The sequence below is a fragment of the Notolabrus celidotus genome, chromosome 23 (assembly GCF_009762535.1).
Source record: "Notolabrus celidotus isolate fNotCel1 chromosome 23, fNotCel1.pri, whole genome shotgun sequence".
NCBI lineage: Eukaryota > Metazoa > Chordata > Actinopteri > Labriformes > Labridae > Notolabrus > Notolabrus celidotus.
This window is the reverse complement of record NC_048294.1, coordinates 13,982,960-13,996,170: the sequence shown is the minus strand read 5'-3', so window position 1 is coordinate 13,996,170 and position 13,211 is coordinate 13,982,960. Positions and strand designations below refer to the sequence as shown.

Sequence of the window (13,211 nt, the reverse complement as noted above, 5' to 3'; positions counted from 1 at the left end):
CTTCACAGCCCAACCTATCCAAAGATGCATTGCACATAATACTTGATATTATTTCTAAATGATAGGTTAAGTTGCTTGAAGTTAGGTAGTTAGCTAGCTACCTGTTGTTAGGCGATATAAGCAGCGCTTTGTGACGCAAGGTTAACAGCTTGTGACAATTACAGGAAATACTCTGCAGACCAGATTATCTTATTTCAGTTCAGCCCCCATGAGCTTGAAATTGCACACTGCTTTTTCTTCTTGTGCTAGTCTTACTAATATAACCCAGCTTCATTTAAAACAAAAAGACATGAGAAATATATTCCATTCATCCATGTCTCTGGAAGAGTTAAATACACCACAAGTAGCAACTGTTTGACAAACACTCAGTTACTTAACCTTAATGGAAACTTTAGCTATGAGGAGCCAAATTTGGAGTAAAAAAGAAACACAACATTCACTGGGGAGCTCAACTAAAACACTGTCAACATGAGCTGTCATGTGTGTTTATAGTCACAGGCTATATTCCAGACCTCACCTGCTCCAGCACTTACATAAAAGAGCTTTTTGGATGTGTATGTGTCCACTTGGATTAAACTAAACCCATCCATTAACCTTCGAGGTCTCATAAAATGGCTTTTAGATCCTTTTTTTTCTTTCTTTGGTTTGATGTCTTTTTCCATTAAATCGTGTGTTGAGGCAGGATTTAATGTGGGGAGGGATTTCATTAAAGACCTCAAACATTGCCAGGACACGGGCCGTCACTTTCTACATGGACAAAGAAGGAGAAGAGTGACATGTTTTTCTCCAGAATGACAGGCCATGCTTCGTGTGACAGCACCAGTGATTTGGGGGATGATGTTGCCCAAACGCATCCCTTTCACACGCTTCACAGTGTAGACAAGTGGAATCTCAAAGATATACCTGCAGGTTTTATTCTGTTGGAGGGTTTGGCTGGACCAGTCCAAAAATCTATTATGGCATTTTTTTGGATGGACTTTTTACATCCGCCCCTGGCTGCAAAATTTGTCAGCTGACATATTTTGACACTTCATTGGAAGGGTACATGTTGGCTTTGATATGAAAACATGTAAATAAACAGAGTTGACATATTTGGCATTAGAGGAGCTATCAGCTAGGATTTAAAAAATGCAGAAATTGGAAAAATAATGCTATCAGCCTAAAACACTCCGTATGTAGTCATACTGTCAAATTTGAATGTCTTTCAAGTTTTTTAGATGAATTGACAGATCATGCTGATCTTTGTTGGTATGATTTGCCAATGGATTAGCTCCTAAAACTGTTGTAAAACTGGGTTACTTTATGTATTGAGATTAAAAAGTTTCCTCGAAGAAAAAAGCCCCAAAACATTTCCAGTTATTTATTTGCTGAGAGTAAGGAGGAAGTAGTTTTGGGTATGTATCTGTATAGCTAATACTATATAGCACACAAAGTTAGAATAGGGCAAAATGGCAAGCCTTGCTTCGTACAGTGTCTCAAAAAAAATCATTAGCACTAAAAAACATGTTAAAAATGATGTGTAAATGTGCAAAGCTAGTTAAATTGTGCTAGTTAGCCTTCCTTTACTTAGCAAAGCACAGAAATAGAAAGAGGAGATAATGGCTAGCTTGGCTTTTTAGAAATTGTTCCACTATCACATTAACATGTTATGAATTGCTTGTTTGATCTGTGCTAGGAAAAACCAAAGCTCCCCACCTGCTATTTATCTCCCCAAACTTACCTGGTTATATTAGCTTAGCATTGCTGAGCCTGAACAGAGTAGAAACATTGCTATGTCAAAACGTCTCCACCTGCACCTCAGAAACTCACTAGTTAACGTGTACTGCATTCTGTGTTTGACTTACGGTATATGAATGCTACATGTTTCTTCTTATTCCCCTTACTGACAAAGATTGCCTAGATTTCCCAAGCATAGAACACAAGCTGAAAAACAGGACAAGGAAAAATCGGATGGCCTGACTTTGTCAAAGTTGTTGAACTCTCTTCTCAAAAACCCATTTGAAAACACGTTATGAATTGCATGATAGTTCATGTTAAGATAGATTGTGTCACAACAAGCTGACCAGCTGATAGTTAATTATTTCCACTCAATTGAAAAGGGTGTTTTAGCTGAGCATAGCATAGACGACGAGAATATGGGAAACAAATCTAGTCTTGCTCTAACAAAACTGTTCAAGCACCACCTCAGAAGCTCACTTTACTTGTAATGAATGCCTGAGTAAATTGTGGTAAGCTTAGATAAACCAACGGATTGCTAAATGCAGCTTCATACACTACACAGTGTTCCAAATTATTATGCAAGTTGCATTTTCGTGAATACTTAAAAAAATATGTTAACAGTTGTTTTCAAATGTGTTAAAAATTCAGATAGTGAATATATTTATTCAAAGGTGTGGTTAAAATGCTGCTTTTCAGAGTAAGTTGGCTGTATTTTTAAATAAATGTACAATCTGCAGAAATTAGTGTGCCAAATTATTATGCAAGTTGGTGATAAGAGCATATAAATTGTGAAAATCAAAAACTAGGCACCATATTTAAACATTCCATTGATTGAAAATACAGCCGACATACTTTGAAAAGCATAATTTTAACCACACATTTGAATAAATATATTCACTATCTGACTTCTTAACAAATTTGAAAACGACTGTTAATTTTCTGTTTTTAAATATTCACAGAAATGCAACTTGCATAATAATTTGGAACACAGTGTATATATTGACAAAGGTGTGATAACAACTGTCTTCTCAAGTGTCCTGCCTCAAAGCAAACTTAGAGCTGACTGAAATGCCTATGTCTGAAAATGTTCTAACCTTTGAATCAAGTTGTGGAATGTAAAACCGAACAAGAATGATTTTAGCTTTGGGGTAATAAGTCATAAGTGCATCTCTTGAGCACTTTACCAGACAAAGGAATCAGAAACTGTTCAACTGGATGTTCAGTATGGCGCTTAAAGAATGCAGTTGTTTGGGTTTGCAAAGGAATTTCACAAATTTTGAGATGACTTATTCAGGCTTCAAAGGTACTTGAAAAAAAAAAATTCCTACAAGTGAAAGTGCCTGTATGCTCAAGTATGGGCATATTGTGTCAGTATGCTGCAGACTTTATACCCTAGATCTATAATTAAATTTGAATGAAGGAAAATTGGCAAGCTTTTTTGTTCATATTTGAGATGTTGGATAAAGATGTAAATGTCTGAAGCGCCAGCAAGACAACTGATCTATATTCCAATATTAATTCCAGTACATACTCTGCACCCTGCCCTCTGTTTTTTTATTCAACTTGTTTATTAATAATCCATTGTATATATAACGTCCTCATGAAGTTCCCGCACTGGCCTCTGCTGTTCTTCCACCTTCTTCTTGTGTCTTCTGCATGCAAAAAAGCTGCAAATCCATCAATCCTGTCCCTGAAGAACCATTACTTTACTGTTTTAAGAATTGCTGGAAAAAAAAAAGCCTCGCTGTGGTGAACAAAGGGAAGAGAAATGTCAGTGCCTGAAGAAAAAGAACGCCTTAATTGAGAGTGAATCAACCTCTGCCTCTGGCTGAATGTCAAAAGGTGTGATTGGAGATTGGCTGCAGATAATGAATAATTACATCAAAGTTGGTAGACTGCCTGTGTGTGTGTGTGTGTGTGTGTGTGTGTGTGTGTGTGTGTGTGTGTGTGTGGGTGTGCGTGTGTGTGTGTGTGTGTGTGTGTTTGAGGAGTTTGTCTGTGTATCTGTGTACTGGCAGGTGCAGAGGTGTGTGTTCGCTCTTGCGTCAGTCTTTCGCTGTGTGTCTGTGTGTCTGTGTGTGTGTGTGTGTGTGTGGGCGGTTTAATGTGTGCAGGGTATGTTTTGAATGAGGAAAAGCCAGCTGGTGCTATTTGAAATTCTCAGCCAGCATCAGTGAGCTGAACACAATCAGTCCTGCAGTCTCTCCTCGCTATCACAGCAATTTAAAACAAACGTACAACTTAACATTTTAAGCTAATTGAGGGATCCATAACACTCATGCTAACTCACTTTAAAGCAAGTTTCTCTTTCATTTTTTTGGATCATGAAGTCATTTAATTCACTAAAGCACACGCTTCCTCTTATCGCCTCTGCTTTTTAACACGTGCAGATTTGGTGTCACGCTAAAACTCTTACTCATGTATCATCCCTTGATCAAAAAGGGGATCAAAGCGAAGTTCAAAAAGATATCTGTGGCATGAAATTCTGTGTTTCTAACATGGAGCACTGCTTCCATCTTTAAGGTGTCACAACTTGCTTTTGAAGAAGTGTGAAGACATTTACCTCAGATGTATGATTTCCTCTTTGGAGCATGAGAATATAACTATTTTTAGAAATCAGGAAACCACACTTTTATCCTAATTATGACCACCTACTGGCGAGGAATTAGCTTTTTTACATGAGAAGTCAAGCTCTGTTTGCCCTTCAGAGCACTGGTTCCTGGAATAAAACCTTTCCCTTGACCAATTAGCATTCCGTTTATAAATCTTGCCATTGGCATTTTTAAATCTTTAATGGCTCTTAATTTTTCATCTTTTCTCTTGAATGTTCTTGTTTCCTCCTTACTTACTATTTTCAGCATTGTTGTGGGGTGATTAAAGAAGGCATGGCTTTTTTGGTGCTTTTAATATGCAGGTAAATTGAAGACAGTTGCTGCTAGCAAACACCTTGTACTTAAAACGTAATGACTTAAAGTTGAGCTGTTTTTTGTACTTCTTTTGTGCATTGGGATTGTCTGCATGGCGGAATATTAATCACACCAATTAAAGACTCTTCCCTTAAGTCATGTAAGAGCTGGCCTCGAGTCTTGTAGGCATTAGCTCTGATTCATTAACATGATAGGTTCATTGTGTTGAGAGGAAGCAACAGAAACAAAAGCAAACATTTTCGAAGGTGTTACAGATTATTGCTGCTGATTGTTAAAATCCATGTCTAAAATCATATGCTGTAAATAAAATGGATCAACTAATTCCTCAATTTAAAGACATTAGAGTTTCTGATCCAAAAACAAGGAGTGTTTCATGCTTTTTTTGTATGATCCAAAAGGAGCATTACATTTGTGTGTCATTCTCAAACTCTTTGATCTCCCTCCTTTCATAACCAGCCCCCCTTTTCAAATCACCTTGTCAAATAACTGCAATCCAAAACCAGCAAAGCTTCCTACTTTTTCTTACTAATTTGATGATTTTGTCTCCCCAGGCCATGGTCGAGACAGTCAACAATCTGCTGCAGCCGCAGGCCCAGTCGGCGTGGAGGGAGCTGAGCACCGGCGAGCAACTGAGGGCAGCCACGATGCTGCTGGACACGGTGGAGCAGGGGGCCTTCGTGCTGGCTGATAACCTGCTGAAGACGGACATAGTGCAAGAAAACACTGATAACATCCGTGAGTATAGATTAAGGCACTTTCACATGCTGGCTTTGCTTACTAGAACTGTATGTGAAGAAATGAATAACAAAGCTTGGGGTTATTATCTCTTGCTCTGTGATTTGAGCCCTTTGAATTATAAAGAATAACTGGGTGGTGTGTTCCAATATGGCGCCCCATTTGTTTGTAGATGAGGTGCTAATAAGCTCAGCTTTGGTGTTTTTTATGGGGCATTCAGGCCAGGTGTAAAACATTGTGTAAGCAAAGTCTTCTGACAAGGTTTGGCTTACCGGAGTAAAAATCCTTTATGGCATTTATTACTTTTGCCCTGTTTAAACTAGATAAGATAAGATACTCCTTTATTCGTCCCAACAACAGGGAAATTCATGGAGTTACAGCAGCAAACAAGAAGGGGTACAGTACAAGAATTTCAACAAGAATATATATAGGAAAGAAATATCCATCAGAGACGACAGATTGGCAACAACTCTCCCGTCAGCCACCACCTCCACAGGGTCCAGGACCTAGCCGGCCCTCTTCACCAGCCTGTCCAGTCCCGCTCTCCTGTATCCTGTCCGCTCACAGCAGGGGAAATCCTTCCAATGTGGCATCAGTGTCCGGTGTTAGCTCTGTTAGCATGACGGTACTCTGCCAGTATTCCCTCTGGTGCTGGGTTAGCTCGTCCACCTTATCGAGGATAGATCTTATATTCCTCATAACGGTGGGTGGAAGGACAGGTCGATGTCGTCTCTATAGCTTCCACCTCAGTACCAGCACGTCGAACAACAATGTATAATTAATTAAAAAAGAAAACTACTGAACAAAAATGTCTCATACTCTTAGTGAAGATGAGTAAACAGCCACCTGAAACCTCTTCCAACATTATTCCAGCAGTGTTTATTCGGTTGATCAAAATAAGGACAATAAATATTCGTTAACAGCTTGTTTTTCAGTGACAAAGATGTGATGTTCATGAGCTGTAATTACATCTTTGATAATAAAATCACTAGTGTTGGGCAGTCGGTAATTCAAAGTCCATGATATTTCCCCCACTGTGTGTCTAATCTGTCAGTCAAACTACAAGCAACACATTCCTGGAACAGGTTGAATTGATTGAGGTGTGCAGCATTGCCTCTGTGACTTATCACCACATGTATGGGCACTTTTTTTTTTCTTTCCTATCGCTGCAAACTTTAACAGCTCTGTGTCAAAGCAGAGATTTGTCCAATTTTGCCGACAGGATAGAGAGCATTTTAGTGAGACGTTTCACAGTTTTGATCAACTCTAAATCATCAAAGATGACGATGCAGTTTAGAGCACAAGAAAGTGCAATACAGCCCGTTGCGTTCTCGCACTGGCAGACAAGGTCAAGTCTGGTGTATGTCTTTATATGTCTCGCTGCACTTTCATTTGAAGTCTGAGAAATGAAATATAGACATAGTGGCCAAAGAGAGAGGGTTTTTGTTTCTTTACTTGGATTAAGAGTCATTTCTCTGTACGGCCACTTTCATCTGTGTGTAATGCACTCTGCTTACCTGAGTAGAGCAATGGTAGGAGAGTCGAGGCTAGGTTTTCCAGCAGAGGTAAGAAAGGTGGATAATGTTTGACTAAAAGCGTTGAGGGGGTGAGATATAACTTTACAGATTAAAAAAAAAGGTGGTATAGGTTAATTGAATTAGATAAAGAGAGAACACATTTTAACTAAAAATGATGACTAAAATGTAATAACTTACTAATGACTAAAACTTTAAAGTGCTGCCAGTGGGAAAATTTTACTGAATAAAGTGCAAAAATATTCTAAAGATTTACTGCAGCTGTTATTTTCTGAAGCTTGTTTACTTCCTCAGCTTAATCAATTAGTTTTTGCAAATTTGATTCTGTTATGTGGAGGATAAATTCATAAAAACAGCACTGTGAGGGCTTCTAGAAGATACACCTCATGATCTGTCTCTGGTTGTCTACATTTATATAAGAAAAAGCAAAAATATTAAGGACCTCAGTAAAAGCATGTTGCTTAGCCTGTTCACCCGCCAAGAGAAATAATGAGCGAGTTCTTCTGGTATTAAATTCTATACATACTCACTTCTGAACAGTGAGAGTCAAACATTTAAGAATGAAAAGCAACAAACAAATACTTTTCCATTGGAGGACTTCAGAAACCTAAATTTGTTTTGTTTATTTTATAATAAAAATGATGAATATTGGATGCCAGCGACTAAAGCACACTTTAATTTGCTTGTCTGTGTCTGCGTGAGTAAACCAGTTTGGACTGAATGAAGTTAATTTCTCCTCAAGCTGCTGGGAAACAGATTATTTGCTCAGCTGGAGGAACTCAGCATTGTCAATTATGATATTTAGGAAATTAGAAGCAACATTTAGAGAGCAGAACTTCTCATTTATGATCATCCTGGTGTTTTCTAGTGGCCGCTCTTTCGTGGGCCTCCTGTGTTTCATCCTTCACTGGTTTTACCCGTTGAACAGGGGTTACAAAGTTCACCACGTGCTATTGATCCAGGGCGCTCTTGTATTGACAGCAGAGCTCCAGAGACTGCAGAACCAGTGTGAAGGTCACTGGATTAACGCTTTCTCTTTCACAGGAGGTTAGGTTTGGCAGTGAGTCTTATTGCAGATGGCAGTCTTCTGCTAAACTGGTGATTATTACAAATTGTTTTTATCATATTCACGTTGATTATTAGCCGGAATGAAGCATTAGTGGTGCAGATCAGGGATCAGCAGTTATTATTGTTCGTAGAAATGAGCAGAGATAATGGAACACCAGTCATCAACCTTTTCAAACCACTAACAGAGTACAGCAATAATCCCTCTGTGAAGTTGTGATGTTACAAATCAAGCAATTCATTCAAATTTAACCTATCCCCATACCTTAATATTCAAATTGCACGACGAACCAATCATTTCCCCCCAATGATGTTAATGTGTATTTGGGTCTACAATGTTGTACAAACATCAGTGTTCAGACATTTAGTGTGTCTTTAATATCTTTGGACCAGGGGTTCATTGATTAGTAGACATTGATACCAATCTATCATAGACAAATTTGATTAATGATAATTAGTTGGCTGTTGTGTGTTTTTCATGCTGTGCAAGGACATAGCATTGTTTTCTGGAGCTGAGTTGCTTCAGGATGAGCCATCTTTCATCCTTACTATCTCTGCTGAGAGTTGCCAGAAGCAATGGGTAAACAACACATAGCAAAATGGCGACGGCTGATGCAACACCATCGTGTTTTATAACTTCTAAAGTCTGGGAGCATTTTGCCCCAGTGCTGCAAAGACAAGGGCTGCCTGCAGGATTTGGGAAGCAGACTTTGCATACTATGGAAGTACTTGACTAATGTGCGTGTGTTGAAAGAGAAGGCATGTTGGTCCTATTTTTTAATCCTCAGCTGGGATATTAAATATAAGTAATTTTGCTCATTTTCAGACTTAATATCATCATCATGATACTTCTATAGCTTTACATGATTTACAGCTGCAAAAAATATTGATTTATCTCAAGCTGGTGTCTATTTACGTTTCAGACTAAACTGCTTTTTTTTTTGCCCCTCATGCCACTCTTAGAAGCGTACTTTCTTCCAATTGACCAGCTCTCTGAAAGCCTCCTCCACTATTGCCATTATACAAATTTTTCATCATTGAGTTGACTGGTGTTTCTCTATTTAACCCTCCTGTTATGTTGCGGGTCAAATTAACCCTTTTTAAAGTCTATTTTAGGCAATTATTGCCTTCCAAACCAGCTAAATGCAGCTTAAAAATCTGGACAGCATTTGACAGAAGTTGTGTCTTGTGTTAATTTATCAGCATCACTTCATAAAAAGAAAACATTTCAAAATATAAAATAAAAAAAACAAAATCTATGTACTTAAAAAAAAAGTTTTAACATGAATTTTCATGAAAAACAAGCGAGTTATCCTCATTGAACCATGATCTGTGAGAATTAAAGAACACAAACGGACTAAATATTGATTTAAATGGTTAGTAATGGAGTTGAAAAATTAGATTAAAAACATGTTTATCGGGATTTTTTGGGGTTCTGACACTTTTGTATAATTGAACATGCCCCGGGTCAAATTGACCCAGGAACATTATTGATGTTCCAGATAAACAAACATAATAGGAGGGTTAATATGACAAAAGTTCAGATATGACATTATATTTTGGACTCTGAATTGGACCCTAACAACAAGCAAATCCCCAACAACAAAGAACAGAGCAGAACAATCTGTGATGTCATGAATTGAGCAAGTTTCGTGCCTCTCTATCAATTCTTGTTTTATCTTTTGAACAAGCTGTTCAGAGAAGCCGGCTGTCTCATCCGGGGATTACTCCAACACACGTTGTGCTCACTATTTTAAACTCTGACCAAGTTAAGTGATGACATCAAACATGTTAACTTTCTATTTGTTTAAAAAAAAAATATTAAAAGCATAATACCACCTCTTCAAATGTACCAGTCTAAAGTTGGAGTTTTTAGAATGCTGCATGCAAGGGATTTACTATTTTTTATCCCAGCAGGCACACACTCTCTCAACGGTCCATCATTTTCATCCACTCTTGACACTCCACCTGTGGACTTACTGACAAAGTCCTGCACACACAGTTCACAGATGCGCTCGTAAACACAAACACTGGACGCAAAAGTCCAGATGATAGAGAGTATGTCCGGTCAGTTACATCAGAAAATCAGCTGAGCTGTATTGCATTTGGGAAGCATGAAAAAATAACTGAATCAGATCACCTTTAGTAGCTGGTGTCGCTAGGGGAATTAAGAAAATAATTATGATATGGCATACTCAGCTCTAAAAATAGAGTTTTTTTCCCCCAGTTCCTGTTACCATGGCAACCTAAAAATATAGGTCTACTGACTTAAAAGGAAGCAGGCGTCAGAAGAATTAATAAAAATGATTTTATTGTATCTGGCACATAATTCATCTGGGTATTAAGGAGATTCTGGGCTCGTTTGAGAGGGTCTGCTCCACTGGAGTGAGATTTTATAGCACATAGGGGCAGCCTGTGAAATTATGGGATGGTGACATGTTTACTAGGTCTTATCTCTCTGTTTGCTTGCCTCTTTTTTTATTCTTCCATCCAATCCTTCACACCATGCAGGATAGTTAAATGAGGAACAGGAGGCCCCCTTTTAAACATTGGTAATCACCACAGCCACTAATTATTGATCACTCCTGTTGAATTACACCTGAAGTTAAGGAGTTTTTATGTGTGCAGGTGTGTGCCATAGCTCACACACATCGCACCTGGTGACACTTTCTCAATGTCAGGGGCGAGCCAGCTTTAACGTGAATCTCCGTTGAGTAACAGAGAGCTCGTTCCAAGCTGATAATGAGATCTATTTTCATCGCTTTTCAAAGAAGACAGATATTTCCCCACACCATTGTGTCTGTGTTGGTGTTTACACGTCGCTTTGTCTGTGTCTCGCTCCACCACATGATAATCTCATGAGCAGATTTCTGACGATTAGCATGTTATTTAAGCAGGGCTTTGAAGGTATAGCCTCTGGGTCCAGCAACTACCCGGGCATCAAAGAAATTCCCCAAAGCCCACTGTAAGCTCTTTTACACAACCACACAGGGAAAAGAGAGGCAGCGAGGGGAGAGAAAAATGCTTCCTTTATTCCAGAGGCTGGCTTGGAATCTCAGGATTGGCGAGCTATCTGGGGTATTGTCTTTGCTAAGTTGAATAGGAATGTATCACCCAAACCCCCTGGCCTTTAAAAAAAAAAAAAAGCACAAGAGAATGTTAATACAAAGGTTTTATTTCTTTATTTTTTTTTAAGATAATGTATGTGAAACCTTTGTTTGAGAGCAGATACAAAGGGGGGATTAAAAGCGGCCTCTTTGTACCTTTTCTGGAGCACTAACCTTTATCAAAGACAGTCACGTCACACATTGCATACATCAGATCTCCAGCTGAATGCCTCACCACGGCTTAATGAAGTTTCTGTTTCTGACATGTGATGAAACCGTGTCTTAAGTTAAGACTCTCCTCTGCAAACCAATCTGCTAGCAAGTTTCTGTATTGCCCAAGCAATGGGTGAGGTGAGTGCAATCATTCACTGTGAGGGTGTTGAGACTGTTGTATGCAGAAATTAGGTCGAATGCGAACAGTCTGTGCATTGGTCCAAAGAGTTGCAGCTGCTGTCCCTGTCCTCTTTCTAAAATCTCTCTACAGACTCTTCTCAATGCATTCTTTCTTCTCTCTTCCCTCTTGAAAACATGGGAGTAGGGAAACACTGGAAAAATGCTCCTCCAAAAAAAGGAAAAAATAATTATTTCAAGGTACTTTTACCTTGAAATAAGCAAAAAATCTGCCAATAGAACAAGTGAAAATTTGCTTGGTAAGGTTTCTTAAAATAAGACGTAATATTTCGAAAACTGTGATCTTAAAATTAGCAGTGAAAACTAATTTTAAGCAACATTTTACCAGTATTTTAATAAATTGCATGTCAACTTCTTCATGCGATTTATATACTCACCTTAATTTGACTTGTATTATAGCGGCACTTTTCTAGGTGTACTTGTAATACAATTACAAAGTTTAATTTGAGCATTTTGAGATATAATGTCTTCTCATAGTTAGCTGGATATACTAATATTCAGTCATGTTGTTTTTCAGGATAAGCCAGCTATGCTCAAAAGTAGGTGTTTCATTGTGTGCATGTAGTTTGAGGATGTATATTTTTATCTGATTTAGAAGAAACAGAAAACTGTAACCCACTCTTAAAAAAAACAACTTTTCTTTCTTTCTTTCTTTCCTTTATCAATGGAGCTGTTTTCTGATAGATTCTCCAATACTTTTACCTAAATCAAGTAGTGTTTGTCTTAAATCAAGATTATCCATCTTCTACAAATAAGATGTCAGCTTGAAAAATGTATGAAATGTAAAATAAATCTTGTTTCTTCTAAATTACAACTCAAAACAAGATCATTTCGAGATTGTTTGACTTAACAAGATATTTAAGATGTCTTAAAACAAGTCCCTCTATCTTGCTCAAATGTTACTTGTCAAGTAAATTTATCTAAAATCAAGAGGGATAAGACATTTTGACTAAAAATGAGACAATTTCACTTGGTAAGATTTTGAGTTTTTGCAGTGAAGGTAGAGCGTACAGCCTGACCCGTTGTGGATGAGCTCTAACCCATACATGCTTCTCTCCCTTGCTCTGCCTTTCCTCTCCTCTTCCTTTCATCTCTCTGTAGACTCCTATCTCTTTTTTCCTTTCCCTTCCTAGCAGTAGTAGGAAGTGCTTCTCTCCCTAGCTGTGCCTTACAAGTCTTTTTTCTAACATCTCTCTACAAACTATTGTTGCTCTGATCTCTATTCTTTTTCCTCTCATTCCTTTAAAAATTTGGGAATATGAGAAGGTAGTAACCCTCTTCTTTTCATCTGTCTTCTCTCTTGTCTCTTTTGTCTTTTCATGTGGGTAGGATCTGTAGTGCGAGATAGTATTGAGTGGGGGGTTCATCACTGAGTGCTTATCCTTTTCATTAGGGCACAGGTATCTTGTGTTTATTTCAAATTAAACTGGAGTTTGACATTTGCGCATCTTCTTCTCTGCACCTCCACCTGGCAGTGATTCAGCAGATTCGTCTCAGCGCTCTGAGAGTTCATGTGACATTTCAAAATGCCTCGTATTCACACAGGTCACCGGTGCTTGAGAGTGGAGCACACTTCACTGCTTTATTAAACTGAATAGTATCACACCCTAATAACTTTGATGGAATGAGCTTCTTTTTTTTTTCTTTTTTTCTCCTTATTCCAAACAGGCTCCTATCAGCAGCTCATTTTCCTCTGCTGAACGACGCCGGAG

General features: G+C 38.3%; 1 protein-coding gene across 1 annotated transcript in view; it reads left to right on the top strand.

Moving 5' to 3' along the window:
- The window catches only part of LOC117807151 (adhesion G protein-coupled receptor L3-like), a 309,664-nt gene that overhangs the window by 224,960 nt on the left and 71,493 nt on the right, over positions 1-13,211 (top strand). The window contains exon 12 of the mRNA XM_034676232.1: positions 5,198-5,381. Within this exon, the coding sequence (XP_034532123.1) occupies positions 5,198-5,381 (184 nt within the window). The remainder of the gene's footprint in view (positions 1-5,197; positions 5,382-13,211) is intronic.